This window comes from Chiloscyllium plagiosum, chromosome 37, assembly GCF_004010195.1.
Source record: "Chiloscyllium plagiosum isolate BGI_BamShark_2017 chromosome 37, ASM401019v2, whole genome shotgun sequence".
Lineage (NCBI taxonomy): Eukaryota > Metazoa > Chordata > Chondrichthyes > Orectolobiformes > Hemiscylliidae > Chiloscyllium > Chiloscyllium plagiosum.
The window spans coordinates 34,551,322-34,567,816 of record NC_057746.1 but is presented as its reverse complement, the minus strand read 5'-3'; the positions used below and the strand labels follow the sequence as shown (position 1 = coordinate 34,567,816).

At 43.1% G+C, this 16,495-nt stretch overlaps 4 protein-coding genes across 4 annotated transcripts; 2 read left to right on the top strand and 2 right to left on the bottom strand.

Annotated features, from left to right (window-relative positions):
* The first annotated feature begins 2,410 nt into the window (after positions 1–2,410).
* Positions 2,411–3,350, top strand: LOC122541186 (histone H2B type 1-L-like). Its single transcript, XM_043677812.1, has one exon. It carries the CDS (start codon positions 2,418–2,420, stop codon positions 2,802–2,804), a length of 387 nt encoding a protein of 128 aa, XP_043533747.1. The 5' UTR covers positions 2,411–2,417; the 3' UTR covers positions 2,805–3,350.
* Positions 3,351–8,967: 5,617 nt separating this feature from the next.
* LOC122541511 (histone H2A-like) lies at positions 8,968–9,598 on the top strand. Its single transcript, XM_043678331.1, has one exon. The coding sequence runs from the start codon at positions 8,993–8,995 to the stop codon at positions 9,380–9,382; it is 390 nt and encodes a 129-aa protein (XP_043534266.1). The 5' UTR covers positions 8,968–8,992; the 3' UTR covers positions 9,383–9,598.
* Positions 9,599–9,741: 143 nt separating this feature from the next.
* Positions 9,742–11,382, bottom strand: LOC122541509 (histone H3-like). The gene has a single exon (XM_043678330.1). It carries the CDS (start codon positions 11,355–11,357, stop codon positions 10,947–10,949), a length of 411 nt encoding a protein of 136 aa, XP_043534265.1. The 5' UTR covers positions 11,358–11,382; the 3' UTR covers positions 9,742–10,946.
* A 1,179-nt stretch (positions 11,383–12,561) lies between these two features.
* LOC122541512 (histone H2B 1/2/3/4/6-like) lies at positions 12,562–13,227 on the bottom strand. The gene has a single exon (XM_043678332.1). The coding sequence runs from the start codon at positions 13,221–13,223 to the stop codon at positions 12,843–12,845; it is 381 nt and encodes a 126-aa protein (XP_043534267.1). The 5' UTR covers positions 13,224–13,227; the 3' UTR covers positions 12,562–12,842.
* Between the last annotated feature and the right edge of the window lie 3,268 nt (positions 13,228–16,495).

Here is a 16,495-nt window from a genome sequence, read left to right as displayed (position 1 = left end):
TTCGGATCTATTTAACTTAATCAAGTAGAAAATCTTAGGACACAAAAATCCTGTTTAATAATCAGCAAAGAATGTTGAAGAGTGGCTGAAAGCAAATCATGCGGTCGAAACCTCTGATTGTCACGATGGTATCAATACGGCGTGAGGTGATTTTGGAAGCTACATCGGGAACGGGGAGAGGTGCAGAATTGGAGTGAGCTCGCAGCTTCCCGGGAGAATGGGCGCTTCACTCGAAGGACAAGGGGCGCCTTTGTCTGAGGGGCGGGGCAAGGAGTGGGCGTGTGAAAAGGACAGCGGCAACTGCGGCTGCGCGAGGAATGGCTCTACGGCGTCCGCTTTTCGCCTACATAAAATGGCCGCTAGCGCCGCTCCGGCTCATTGTTGCGACGCTGGTGCCGCAGCTGCAATTGGTGTCGCTTATGGCTGAAGCTGTTGCCCCTGTGCAGGTGAATCACTCGTCACCGACAATGACTGCTACCCCGGTTGGCGTGCCCCTTTCCGCGACCACCGACATGGCGCCGCCTCCTCACCCCGCCGTGGCCACCAAGCGGAAAAGCGCTTACCGTCCGCAGAAAGCGGCCACCATTGCCACGGTGGCTGAGCGCATCCTGGAGGCGGTGGCTGTTACCAAAGACCGCCAGGGTCCCGCGACTTTGGCTACTATGATGAGGAAGACCATCTCGGCTGCCAACTACGACGTGGAGGGGTGCGGCCCCCGGTCCAGCCAGTCCACCGTGAGGTCGCCGCCCAGTAAAAACCCGTCAGCGCATGCCGGGGCCCCCGGCTCCCTCCAAATGGTTAAGGAGCGGGAGGTGGAGGAGAGTTCAGCCCGGAAAAAGTCCGGAGTCAGGAGGCGATCTCCGAAAAGAGTTACGGCGTCGGCCAAAATGTTGCGCCGTAACCCCAAGGCGTCGAAAACTCTTAGAAGGCTGACGACCAAGTCGAAGAAAAACGCCGCTCGCCGGCCAGCCACAAGCAGGTCCGCCGGACGGAAGCAGAGAAGGCAGAGCCAGTGGCCCAAGGACGGACGGCGAAAGGCTCTTCTCAGAACCTCTTAAAACATTTCCACAAAAGAAGCTAACGGACCTTAATTGGATCTAGTTATTTTAAAAAAAAAGTGTTGTTGTTAGTGCGTGGCGGCGGAATTTACTAAACATTTACCTAGAAAACTTTTTTGTCGTGTTAAAACTAAACGGCCATAAAATAAAACTGCTGTTCCTTAACTTTGCCGTGGGACTTGTACTTTCTTCTAATCCAGTGAATGAGTTCCTCCCATCGGTGCGTCAGCTACGAGGCAATAAAAATGAGGATTAGTGATAGACAAAGCTGGCAGTATCCTTCCTTGCACCAGCATCTTGATTTCAATAAGACTAAAACCGAGATGAAAGTAATAAAGGTCTAGCTGTGGTTTTGATGAACACTTGGATGTTTCTTTTGTTCCTGGTGGTGGAAATTGAATAAAGATTCGCGCACTTAGTGTCTTTCAATGTGTCACACACCTGTACACACACAACATGGGTGCTTGGGTAAAATAAGCACTACCGCAGTTAGGCGGTAGTGTGGGGGTAATAAAAAAAGAAAAAAATTAAACAGGAGCGTCAGACATCCTACTTCACTGTGAGAGCTAGCTCTAAATGAGCTGGATCAGAGTCAAGGACTCCACTGTGAGATATACAAGGTTACTGCTGCACAGGAAGTGTACAAAAGCATCTAATTTGAAATTAGGAAAAAAAAGTGTGAAACTCAGGAAAACGTCTGGACAAAATGTTGAATGTTACTAGACCTACTTGAGTTTCCCTAATATTTACACAATACCAGTTTGTAGTAACGACAGGTTTATTTATTATTCCGGAGCGCTGCTCCTTCGTCAAGTGAATAGATAGTTACCTGTGGACAGAGAAGCGCTCCGAAAGCTTGTACTTCCAAATAATCCTGTTGGACTATAACCTGGCATTGTGTGTGTGTTTCTTTTAAAACTTAGTCCAACACCGGCATCTCCAAATCATGTCCAATATTTACAACATCGCTGAGCGTAGACTTCAGCGGAAGATGCGTCAAGCATTATGTTCCCTCAATTAAAGTTAGCCGAAATTCACCCCAAGGACAATGGCGAGATTCGGCTGCCGAGATCTGCTCTCCCACTGTGTCCCGTCAAGAGCGCCATCAGAAGATGGATGAGAGCGAAGCCTCGGTTGGCGCGATTTTGAATCGTTAACGTCAAACGTTCCGTCATGCGCCATTTCTGATTGGCCCAGACCACCGAGCGAGCGAAAATCATCAGAACGGTGAATATTTGGAAGGGAGCAATTGACCAATAGAAAAACGTCTCTCTCAGATTCCTCATTAGCATAAGGCTCCTATATAAATGTGGCAGGCGGACAGCGTCAGTTATGCTAAATTTGTTGTGATTGGAAGTCATGCCTGAGTCGGCGGCTGCAGCAAAGAGCGCTGCGTCCCGAAAGGCATCGAAGCAGTCGCTTAACAAAGTCAGCAAGAAGCCGCCCAAGAAGCGAAAGAAGACTCGCAAACAGACCTATTCGACCTATGTGTACAGGGTGCTGACCCAGGTCCATCCTTCTACAAGAATTTCGTCTAAGGCCATGAATGTCATGAACTCGTTCGTCATCGACATCTTTGAGCGCATCGCCTCCGAGGCTTCGCACCTGATTCACTACAACAAGCGCCAGACCATATCGGCCAGAGAAATTCAAAGCGCCGTCCGCCTTATGTTACCGGGCGAGCTAGCCAAGCACGCTGTGTCTGAAGGCACAAAAGCGGTCACCAAATACACCAGTTCCGCTTAGATCGGCTACCCTAGTGAAAACGAATGGTATCTCACTTGCAACAAAACGGACATAAAAGGCTCTTTTAAGAGCCGCACACTACCACCAACGGAGGGCTAAGATCAAAATGTTCGATCAACTTGTACCGCTTTACAGCAAGATGACTGAGACACTTTGGAAAATTACATGAATTTATAAGTCAAATCCTTAATCACAAATTGTAAAACGTTCAGCGCAATACCGAGATAGCTCAGCTCTGCACCGTTGCCGCCTCCGAGCATTTTCTATATACACCCTGATTCATCTCCTCTAAATCCATGGTGTCATTTGCCTTAACAGTTTCTATTGTATTACAGATGTCAAGATTGAAACGAGTAGATGCTTCAAATGTCTGCTTTTAAAAATAAATTCTGAAAACGTGTGCAATTTTACCTTTGAATTTTTCTTCACAGCAACTATTGTTCTTGTGTAGAATGATAAAATATGGAAAGACGCCACTACCGGGCCTTCCAAAGGAAGTGTCCAATTAGGCCTACAGACAGCCCTTTTCTTCAGTCACAGGTTTTTTTTGTCTACTTTTCAAGTCGATAACCAATCATCTTTTTGGAAGGATCGATCAAACTTAGTTTAATTGTCCTTTCACATAGTTTTGTTCTCGGACATTAAAAACATTTCAGGCCTCTTTGCCAATTTTCTAAAAAGTCATTTTTAAATTCACTGTTTCCAAAAGGTTACACCAGACATGTCATCTTAAAATTATCCCATGGATGATCAGTTGTTCAGTTCAAATGTACGCATTTTGAAATTGCAGTTTTGATAATTATAGAGTCATAGAGATGTACAGCATGGAAGCAGACCTTTCCATCCAACCCGTCCATGCCAACCAGATATCCCAACCCAATCTAGTCCCACCTGCCAGCACCCGGCCCACATCCCTCCAAACCCTTCCTATTCATATACCCATCCAAATGCCTCTTAAATGTTGCAATTGTACCAGCCTCCATCACATCCACTGGCAGCTCATTCCATACACGTACCACCCTCTGTGTGAAAACATTGCCTCTTGGGTCTCTTTTATATCCTTCCACTCTCACCCTAAAACTATGCCCTCTAGTTCTGGACTCCTCACCCCAGGGAAAAGACTTTGTCTATTTATCCTGTGCCTCTCATGATTTTATAAACCTCTATAAGGTCACCCCTCAGCCTCCGATGCTCCAGGGAAAACAGCCCTAGCATATTCAACCTCTCCACAAAGCTCAAATCCTCCAACCCTGGCAACATCCTTGTAAATCTTTTCTGAACCCTTTCAAGTTTCACAACATCTTTTCAGTAGGAAGGAGAACAAAATAATAAAGAAATCTGAAAACAAACTGAAGTATTTTTGTAAAAAATAAACTTTTCAATTGGTCATTCTGCTTTCAATATTCCAATAGTGGCCTAACCAATGTCCTGTACAGCCACAACATGACCTCCCAACTCCTGTACTCAATACTCTGACCAATAATCTACCTATCTATCTGTGACTCCACTTTCAAGGAGCTATGAACCTGCACTTCAAGGTTTCTTTGTTCAGCAACTCTCCCTAGGACCCTACCATTAAGTGTATAAGTCCTGCTAAGATTTGCTTTCCCAAAATGCAGCACCTCACATTTATCTAAATTAAACTCCATCTGCTACTTCTCAGCCCATTGGCCCATCTGGTCAAGATCCTGTCGTAATCTGAGGTAACCTTCTTCGCTGTCCACTACATCTCCAATTTTGGTGTCGTCAGCAAACTTACTAATTATACCTCTTATGTTCACATCCAAATCCTTTTCTGTAAATGACAAAAAGTAATGGACCCAGCACTGTCCTTGTGACACTCCACTGGTCACAGGCCTCCAGTCTGAAAAACAACCCTCCACCACCACCCTCTGTCTTCTACCTTTGAGCCAGTTCTGTATCCAAATGGCTGTTTCTTCCATGAGATCTAACCTTGCTGATCAGTCTCCCATGGGAACCTGGTCAAATGCCTTACTGAAGTCTGGACAGTTATTTTTACAAGGGGCACCATTATGTTTTGATATGGACAGAATCATGTCATGTATGGAATACAGCCTCCAGCTATCATGTATAGAACCATATCTCATGGATTCTAACTCAGTTCAAAAATGCCAAACCTGCCCCAGGCCAAACCCTACACACTTTCAAAGTGGTAAATTTGATAGTCAAGTGTTTGCTGGAAGCTTTACTATCAATTAAACCTGCATAAAATTTGTTAATCTCTGGAAACTCTGGTGCATGGCTTCACCGAGATATCGCAGGATGTTTAATTTGATTGAGATATGTTTACTCACCTCAAACATCGAGCAAATAGAATGATGAGCGAATGCTGGATTCTGTAATTGTTATCTGAAAAGGGCCAAGACTCCTCTGCCCTTGCCAATGATGTTATTAAGGGATTGTCACTGAAATAAACTTTTCAATTGGTCATTCTGCTTTCAAGAAGGCAACGATAAAGCTCTGGTGGTATGTTTGTGTGGCAATAAGAAACAGATTAACTTTATTTGGTGCCCTTGACTCTTGGAAATAATGTCATTTAAGATAAGAAATATCAAAGAGATACGATCAAATATAGTGAGGGTAAAAATAAGTATTTGTAGAACTATTTGGTTGCATTTGTTAGTGACTGGTTTGGTGTTGTAATAAACATTTTTTAAATAAAAAGTTATAAGTTTGACTTAACCCAGTCATATCTACTTATGTTTCAGTCACACCTCCTTCCATCTTCTCAGCTTCTTGAGGCCCACAACTCCACCTTATTCCCATTCTCTAGATAAATAAGTTTCTTCTGAATTCCCTAATGTATATCTTGATGACTATCTTATACTAGTTGACCTCTACCACATGAGAGGAGACATGCTCTTTTTATCTGCCTTTCAGAATTTTTAAGGCCACTCCTCAGCTGCCTTTTTTGAGAAGAAAGAAAATCGAATTTGTCACCAATTTGCTTACATGTATACATACAAAAGCATTTTGTTCCCATCCTTGCAAGTTCTGCACCCTCTCCAATGACTATTTGCTTTATCGGTAATATGGCAACCAGAATTTTTCATCATCAAGTGCTGCAGTATAGTTCAATTTGATATAGTTGAAAAATAACTTGTCTATTTTTCAAGTCTGTACTTAATCTTTTTTCAAAGAATGCTGGGTGTTTGATTTGCATTATTTAATGGTCTTGATAACGAATGGCCTTTACTTAGTTGTGCATTAGTACTCAGAGATGACTTTGTTTTCTCTGTCTTGCATTGAATTGATTTTGAATAGCTCTATGAAATCTCTTCTCAGAATTCTGTTCACTAAGAATCATAGCTTCTCCAAACTATACAAGTGACCAAAATCTTCTGGCCCAGAATCATCATTTAGGATAGAGCTTTAAATTAAATAGTGAGGCTGTGGGTGGGTTCAGTGGAAAATTATGGGAAATGTTTAAGGGGGAGGGCTGAGGTTATTAAAGTTTCCTGAACAAGTACTTAGACAAAGAATATGGAAAGGGTTAGGAATCTAACTTCAGAGACAACAAATAAGGGCACAACTGTTAGAAGGGTTATAATGCAGGTATAATGCGATGGGATACACATCCTATAAGAAGAATAGGTGGATGGGCAGAAAGGGCCAGGTCGCCTTGTTAGTAAGAAACAGAATTAAATCCATTCCAAGAAGTGATAGAAAGTTGGAAGTTGCAGAATCTGTGGAGTAGAGTTGAAGAACCAAAAAAGGAGAAATGATTCCGATGGGTGTTGTGTACAGGCCTCCTAGCAGCAGTCAGGATGTGCGAAAGAAAATAAATCAGGAAATAAAAAAGGGATAGAAAACATACTATTACAATAAAAGTGGAGGACTTCAATCTGCAGGTGGACTGGAAAATCCACCATTAATCTCAATAAAAGGAATTTGCAGAATGTGAGATTTGCTTTTAGAGCAGTTTGTGAAAAACCCCACTGCAGAACAGGCAATTCTGGATTTAGTATTGTGTAATGACTTCATTAGGGAGCTGAAAATGAAGGAACCCGAGGGGACAGTGACTATAATATGATGGAACTCTCCCTGCAATTTAAGAAAGAGAAGCTGGAATCTGATGTAATGGCATTTGGGAGGTTATGTTGCAGCTGTACAGGACATTGGTTGGGTCATTGTTGGAATATTATGAGCAATTCTAGTCTCCTTCCTATCCAAAAGATGTTGTGAAACTTGAAAGGGTTCAGAAAATATTTACAAGGATGTTGCCAGGGTTGGAGGATTTGAGCTACAGGGAGAGGCTGAACAGTCTGGGGCTATTTTCTCTGGAGTGTCGGAGGCTGAGGGATGACCTTATAGAGATTTACAAAATTATGAGGGGCATGGATAGGGTAAATAAGCAAAGTCTTTTCCCTGGGGTCAGGGAGTCCAGAATTAGAGGGCATAGGTTTAGGGTGAGAGGGGAAATATATAAAAGAGATCGAAGGGGCAACTTTTTCACACGGGGGTGGTATGTGTATGGAATGAGCTGCCAGAGGAAGTGGTGGAGGCTGGTACAACTGCAACATTTAAGAGGCATTTGGATGTGTATATATATAATTAGGAAGGGTTTGGAGGGATATGGGCTGGGTGCTGGCAGGTGGGACAAGATTGGGTTGGGAATCTGGTCAGCATGGATGTGTTGGACCGAAGGGTCTGTTCCCATGCTGAACATCTCTATGACATGAGTGAGGAGCTGGACATAGTTGATCAGCGGGGACCCTACCAGGCAAGACAGTGGAGCAGCAATGGCAGGGGTTTATGGGGCTAAACTGGGGAGTGACAGCAGTAGATCATCCCAAGGAAGAAAAAAACATACAAAGGAGAGGACAAGGCAACCATGCTTCAAATACAGTATGAAAGCAAAAGAAAAAGCATACAATGTGGCGACTTTTAGTGGGAAGCCAGCAGTTTGGAAAACATTTAAAAACCAACAGACAACTAAAAAAAAATAAGTGGGATAAAATAAAATATGAGAATAAGCTAGCTGGTGATATAAAGGGTGACTGCAACCTTTTTTTGAAGATGTGGAGGTGTCAGTGTTGAACTGAGGTGGACAATGTCAGAAGTCACATAACACTAGATGATAGTCCACCAGGTTTATTTGAAATCACAAGCTTTTAGAGAGCCACCCGTTCGTCAGTTGCATTAACGGAGAAGCACACAGTCACAGGGTTTATAGGCAGAGAGATCAAAAGATTATACAAGTGGTGTGAGTGGAGTGTCACAAAAGGTGACCAAGAGTATTAGATGCTGAGTAAAGTGTCAACAGTTGAATAGCCAGCGAAAAAAATTACTTATAATTCGCTGATTATTCAACAGTTTGGCACTTTATTCACCGTCTAACACTCGCAGAGAATACGAGAGGCCTGATTACAGTGAACAGGGAGATGTTTCCAGTAGTAAGAAACTAAGACCCGTGAGCACAATTTCAGTGTGAGAGGACGACTCTTTAGAACTGAGACCAGGAGGAATTTCGTCAGCCAGAGGATGATTAATTTGTGTAATTTATCACCATAAAGGGTTGTGGAGGACAAGTCATTGAGTGTATGTATCATAGAAATAGGTAGGCACTTGGTTGATAACGGGGTCGAAGGATTATGGGGTTTGAATTTGCAACGTATTATTTTTGTTTCTGATCGGGGGAGAAGACCCTCTAATAAATCAAATAATTACAAATGCTGGAAATCTGAAAGAGAAACAGAAAATGCTGGATACTCTCAGCAGGTCTGGCATGATCTAGAGAGGAGAACTGAGTTAATGTTTCGGGTCCGGTGACCCATCTTCAGAATTGGCCAAGTCCTATTTGTAGGTAAAAACAATGACTGCTCCTGATGAAGGGCTTTTGCCCGAAACGTCGATTTTACTGCTCCTCAGATGCTGCCTGAACTGCTCTGCTCTTCCAGCGTCACTAATTCCAAATCCTATATCTGTCCCACAACCGTTGGTGATGAATATGCAAATTGAGGATGAAAAGAGAGCTGTTTCCCATTCGCTAAACATTTGGAAAGGTTTCAGCTTTCCTCGACCAATCCGAAACAACGCTGGCTAGATTAACCAATGAGAAAGGTCCGCTTTTGCATTCCACCGAATGGTATAAAAGGGGAGTGGGCCGCGCTGATATTCCATCGAAGGTGCTGAAATAACATTAGCAAGTTTCAATAAGTTGAAGAATGTCCGGTCGTGGTAAAACCGGAGGAAAAGGTCGGGCTAAGGCTAAGACCCGTTCATCCCGAGCCGGCCTACAGTTCCCGGTGGGTCGAATCCACCGCCTGCTGCGTAAGGGGCATTATGCCGAGCGAGTTGGGGCTGGTGCCCCCGTTTATTTAGCTGCAGTTCTCGAGTACCTGACTGCAGAGATCCTCGAATTGGCGGGCAACGCGGCCCGGGACAATAAGAAGAGCCGCATCATTCCCCGCCACCTGCAGCTCGCTATCCGCAACGACGAGGAGCTCAACAAGCTGCTGGGAGGGGTCACCATCGCCCAGGGCGGCGTCCTGCCCAACATCCAGGCCGTGCTGCTGCCCAAGAAAACCGGGCACCCCAGCAAGGTCTACGCCTGAAGGGTGAGATCTGAGGAACGAACATCAGTTCAACGCAACAACGAAATAAAAATCAAAGGCTCTTTTCAGAGCCGCTCAATTCCTCCTAAAGAGTTTAACCAGACTGTCGATTCGAAATGTAATATTGAATAAATTGATGCGTGATCGCTCTTCCATTTTCCCTCTGGGAAATAATTTTATTAATTTAGTGTCGATATGATTTCTAGGAATAGGTTGAAAATAACGGCAATAAATTAAACGTCTGACTGGATACTTAGCAAGTAATGTGAAGAACAGGAGCACGGCTTTTGAGATCAAATACCAACGATCGTATGTCACTTCGATTCATAGTCTCCGTTCTGAATATTCTATATTTTTTTATTTTTGCTGTGTTGTTATACAAATTAAACTTAAATGAATGCTTTGAGGAAATGGGGTATGTTGTGTGATGGGGCTTAGAAGTTCAAGATTGGAAGCGTTGCTGAGCATCTTCTGTGAGTGGAATTTGAGGGGGAATGCGTTCACTGTCCGTCTTTTGCCCGACTGACGCTTGGTTCAGGCTGATGTTGGTTCAGTCAGGGAACATTTGGAGGCGGCAGTGACCAAAGAGAGGCCGCGGAAAGCAAAGCGGTAATGTGATTTTAGTTTTTAGTTCACCTTTTTAATATCTTGCCCTCTTGTGAAGCAATCACTTTCCCCTCGTCCCAGGACCCTTTTCTATTTAACATGCATGGACTGTTAAATTCTGGGATCATTTTGATCTTAAAAAAAAGGCATTGGTCTGCACTCTTGACTAACAAAATGTAAGCGAAATGTTCTGACCGTTGAAGTCTAATTCCACGCATTTGCAATGGCCCAAATTCATTTACACGGAAGTTTATAATTCTATTCGGGCACTCGGTTTCGTAAGTTTTTGTCTTCGGTTACTTTCAAATCTCTAAATTTAAAGGGAGAGGGGCAGAAACTAGGTGGTCCAGGAGCGACGATTTGGAGGCTTCCTGATGTCTAATGGTATAAACTATAAAACTATTGTAAATAATCTGGAGTTGAACTTTATAAACTTATGGTCACATGAGTGGATTCCACATGCCGTTAAGGTTCTGAGGAACTTTTGACTGCTATTGGTTTAAATTTGAACTGAAGGCCCTTGGAGCAATGGAAACACCTTTTGTGGCGATTTGCCAGTGCCATTGAAAAGTTAAAGGTAATACTGGGGACAAATATTTTACTGAATTCGAGCATTCAGCCCAGCTCTTGCTGAGATTTGCTTTTAACCTCAGCACATTTTATTCATGTACAAAAATAAAAAATAAGGTGCTTCCATCTGAATTTTTCTTTAGCTGTTGTCCTAATTAACCACTATTTTGTCCAACGTTGTGCTTTCATTTTACAAAGCGCACAATTACATCAAAACTTCTCCTCACTAGCCTTACCAGACCTTTAGCCCGGATCAGGCTGATTTAAAACCTTTCACAGTCATACACATCAGTAATATTTCGGCACTACAATCTTTCACCAAAAGAATTCGTGGCTCTTAAAAGAGCCGTTGGTTTCGTTTGTCTGATGCACGTAACTAACAGGGAATTCATGCACGCTCCCCACGAATACGGCGAGCCAGATGGATATCTTTGGGCATTATGGTGACCCGCTTGGCGTGGATAGCGCACAAGTTAGTGTCTTCGAACAGGCCCACTAGATAAGCCTCGCTCGCCTCCTGCAGCGCCATGACGGCCGAGCTCTGGAAACGCAGATCCGTCTTGAAATCCTGGGCGATTTCTCGCACCAGGCGTTGAAAGGGCAACTTACGGATGAGCAACTCGGTGGACTTCTGATAGCGGCGGATCTCGCGCAGAGCAACAGTGCCAGGTCGGTAGCGGTGCGGCTTCTTCACCCCACCAGTCGCCGGAGCGCTCTTACGAGCAGCTTTTGTGGCCAGCTGCTTTCGAGGAGCTTTACCCCCAGTGGATTTGCGCGCTGTTTGCTTAGTCCTAGCCATTTCCGTCCAACTCCGAATACTTGCAACTAACTCCAATTGCGAGAGCTACAGCCTGGAGGCTCCTTTTATAGGAACGAGGGTGCCGTCGCCACCTTCTCATTGGCTGGGAACTCGATAAAGCTCCATACCCCATTGGTAAGTTTTTCAATCCTTCCCCTCCCCCCCCCTACTCCCCCCCCCCTCCCCCGGTCCCGGCACAAAACCGAAAAAGAGCGGGAAAAAAAGCGCCCACAAATTAAAATGGTACGGTTTCTAAAACAGGAGCGGGCTCAACAATAAGAGATTGTTAACTTTAAGTCCAAACCATGACACGCTGGCAACCGAAACACGGCCTGACCGACCGCACCACTCAAACGGGCGAATATATCGCTGGAAATGTGGAGCACAAAGATATGCTAACAGTATACAACAAACTCGTGCAATCTACAAAGTTAAAAATCACACAACACCAGGTTATAGTCCAACAGGTTTAATTGGAAGCACTTGCTTTCGGAGCGACGCTCCTTCATCAGGTGGTTGATGAAGGGCCTGATGAACAACCAACTGATTGATGAAGGAGCGGCGCTCCGAAAGCTAGTGCTTCCAATTAAACCTGGTGTTGTGTGATTTTTAACTTTATACACCCCAGCCCAACAGTGGCATCTCCAAATCATGTGCAATGTATTTCACTTGCGACAACTTTGGCATTGACAGTGAGCCTTCGGTAACCACAACTTAGTTTACGTGAAATGGAAATCGATTACAAAAACCAAAGTTTAAACATAAGTAAAAAATAAAACGCGGTAAAATTGGGACTAAATGAAGGACTACACTCCACTCAAAATGGCAAATATATTCCTGGAAACGTGAAGCATAAAAATGCAGCTACTAGTATATAATAAACGTGTAGGAGAAAGTGAGGACTGCAGATGCTGGAGATCAGGGCTGAAAAATGTGTTTCCTGAAGGGCTTATGCCCGAAACGTCGATTCTCCTGCTCCTATAATAAACGTGTGACAACCAGGACGATGACGGCGAAACATCAGGAACCACAATCTTCTTTAAGTTAATGAAAGGTACATCGATTACAAATCCAATCAATTTAAACATATAATATAAAACGCAGGTAAAATTACGACTAAACGAAACTGGACTGCACGCCATGAATTGTCTGCTGAAAAAGTGAAATACAAAGTGCAATAACAATATTTTTAAAAAGTGTTTATTTATCTTGCGGTAGCCAGGACAGTGACAGCCAGCCATTAGAAACAATCTATTTTAAATTAATAGTACAATTACAAAACCATTAAACGTAAAAACAATGTAAAAACTAAACGCTGATAAAATTGACTGTAAGCAGTGGACGATCAAAATTCAAACTGTCCGGGTAAAGGTTTTTAAATTTCTTCCCGAAATGAGCAATAGTTCCTTTTGGATACTGTTGAGTGGCTCTGAAAAGAGCCTTTGGGCTAACAGTTTTACTCTTAACATCGTCTAGCAAGACACCTCATTTGCAACTGGTATACTTGGTGACCGCCTTGGTACCCTCGGAGACAGCGTGTTTGGCCAGCTCACCGGGGAGCAGCAGGCGGACTGTGGTCTGTATCTCCCGGGAGGAGATAGTCTGCCGCTTACTGTAGCGGATGAGGCGGGAGGCCTCGCAGGCGATTCGCTCGAAAATGTCGTTGACAAACGAATTGACGACACTCATAGCGGAAGACGAAATGCCGGTGTCAGGGTGGACCTGCTTCAGTACCTTGTAGATATAGATGCTATAGCTCTCCTTCCGGCTCTTCTTGCGCTTTTTCTCGCCTTTGACGCGTTTCTTGGTTGCCGCTTTCTTGGGACCCTTCTTGGGCGCCATGCCCTTGGCCGCTGCTTCAGGCATCTTGTTAAATGAAGGTAGTTTATGGTGAACAAAGTCACTTTGAGTGCCCGCTTTAATAGCTCCGTGTATGTAAATGAGGGATCAGAAAGCGGGTGATTCTTATTGGTCAAGAACATGTTATTTGAATGTATCAATTGTGTGCTCAGAACAATGGATGCCAATGGACCAATCAGAAGCATTTCAGATTTCCCGCCATACTCCCAGTCTTTTTGACATGGTCTGAGAGAAATGGGTGGGCCAGGGTGAGGGTGGGGGGAACGACAGCACATGAAATCCAACATAATTCATGGGTACCAAAAAAGGAAGGAGAAAAGAAAGGCTTCACAAATCCAGAAACTATGGAGAGGGAATCAGAATTAAATGACTATGTCCAATTAGGTTTTATAGTGCCTTTGAGTTTTTACGACACTGAAAGAAGCCCTTCTGCCCATCGTCTCTCCAAGTCATCCAGCATCCAATTATTCTGATTGCATTCTCCAGCATTTGGTCTGTCGCCCACCGTTAAGGCGTATCAATTGCTCATTATCATAAAAGCTTTGAGTTTTCCCACCTCTAGCACCCTTTTAGGCAGTGAGTTCCATTACCAAACCAACCCTCTGGTCAAAATTGCTATCTCAAAATCACCTATCCTTGCTTATGTCCCTGCTTATTGATTCCATTACTGAAGGGAATCTATCACACTATCTGTGCACCACTAAACTTTATACACCACAATCAGATCCCCCCTCAGCCTTTGTTGTACTTCCGAAAATAACCCCACTTAAATAATCTGTTTCCTCAGGACTAAAGTGTCAGCTTCTCTGCAGATGCTAATTGTCGACAGCATTTGCTATTTCTAGTCCAGATACTTAGCTTTGATGTGATGAGTGATAGCCCCGTTAAATCTTGTCACATGCTGCAGTAAATTCAGTCTTGAGTGTGGTGATCTTTGCAGAATTCAAAGAGATATTCAAGCTGAACCAATCAGGAATCAGACATAAGCAAGGAAACCCTGGTGCAAAGGTAATACTGTGATCACCCAGCCGAGCAAAATATGCAATTTAGCTTATGAAATGTTAATCCTCTCCTGTATCCATAGCTGCTGCCAGATTGGCTGAGTTTCTCCATAACTTTCCATTTTCCATAGATTTCAGACTACTTAGAGGAATGAAAATGGAAAATGGAAAGTCATGGAGAAACTGGCAGCAGCTATGGATACAGGAGAGGATTAACATTTCAATTCCAATGTAACAATTCTTCAGTTCTGAGATGCTGATAGACCAGCTGAGCTTCTCCAGCACTCTTGTTCATATTTCAGATCTCCAGCATCTGCAGTAGGTTTATTCCTACAAAGAGAAAGGCTCTTAAACCCTGTATGCACATGATAGCATTTTGCACCATTTCTCAAATTAGTTTCACTCCCCAGTTATTTTTCACAGCCCTGAAATATTCTCCTCCAGTACTTATCCAATACCTTTTCAAACTTTCTAGTGCATGTGTTTTCATCACGCTTTCAAGCAACACCTCAATTCACTGCATAATAGCATGCCTCCTCAGCACCTCTCTGATTTGGTTGTTAATCGTATAACCAAGAAAATGAATGCTTTATTTAAAGAAGATATTATTTTCTGGTTTGTTAATGGGGTCAGTAATGAATGGCACTTAAGAACCACAGTTATTTTACATATTTTTCAAATCAACCTTTTCAGAAATGTTGTGACTCACCTCGGAGCAAGTAGGACTTCTGGCTCAGGTGTAATGAAGTTACCACTGCTCCACAAGCATCCTATTTTTACCTTCTTAATGAAATTGGACATGGGCAAGACACAAAACACTATATTATATTTGTCCTCACTTACACAAGAAGTACAACATGCAGTGACATTGATTTTAATAGAATTAAATTTATAATTGGGTTGATTGATGATTGCCAAATGCAACTCAACTACTTTTGTCTTCCTGGTCAGGTCAGATTCATCCTTGAGGGCTTGTTTAACTGAAAGAAATTGTAACTCATCCAAGCCTAATGCTGGGCAAACAATCAGACAGCATGGGCAATTGAGAGAACGTGGTTAGTAGTCGAGAGGCAATGTCATGTGTCAACTGACACAATGGTGCCGCCACTGTGCAGTATGTAGATAGGGATTTGGATCCATGAGGAATTTCTGAGGTCATAATTCAAGAATAGAAAGATACAATTTGGCAGATAGGCTCTTTATTCATTCATGGGATATGAATATCACTATCCAGACCAGCACTTGTGCCTTTATTGCTGAACCCAGATGGCCCTGACAACAGTCACAAGTCAACCACATGGCTATGAATTTGGAGTCACATGTTGTCCTGACTAGGTAATGATAGCAGATTGCTTTCACTCACTGTCTCAGTGAACCAGATGGGTTTTCACAACAAATCTGAATGTTTAAAAGGTTGAATCAAGCATCACTATGTGTCATGGTGAATTATGAGCCCATGTCCCCAGAGCATTAGTCTGGGTCACATGGTTAATAGTCGAATACCAATACCATACTGTCTTGCTTTAAATTGCACTCTGTACTGACTTGGGAACAATGGAGAGCAGTCCTCCACTGAGCTGGACATCATATACAAGCTGCAGGAAGATGCAACATTAACGTTTGCAGGGAGTTTGAGGAACTTTAGGAGGAATGAGAAGAGAACATGGTCACAGCTACTAAGAATGGTGTTCTTAATGTCTGTTGGAGTTGGTTGGGTGTTGAGAACATGATCTGAATTAATCAGCTTTGCAATTTTTAAATACAATAAAGCTGGTCAGGACTCTGGTTTCAAAATACACTGCGTTGAATATTGCATTCCCAAGTACCTCTCCCCATACAGTTACTAGCTGAGGTAAACCAGGGTATTCACAACACTAGCTGAATGTGAAACCAAGACATTTTCTGTCACCCAAAATCATTTACTTCCATCTCCTTCACATTGTTCACTCTTAGTCTATTCCAACATTAGCTGAAGTCGCAAATTGAATGCCAATGTTATACATAATGCTAAATGTATTGCAGCATGTAACAGTGCAGATGTCTGCCTAATCTCGAAATACTAGTGTCCCCAAAAATATTTTTATGTAATTCTTCTGAGAAAAATGTTAGATTCAAATAAATGATTAGACCCTTTGAAAGAGGTACCTTTTTATTTTTTGCAAAAAAACAAAATCTTTGAAGGAAATTTGTCAAATTAAAACATGATTTCCAGGGATAATAAACAAATTCCACCATCATTCGTACCCCCTCAGCTGTGAAAGATATCAAACATATCCC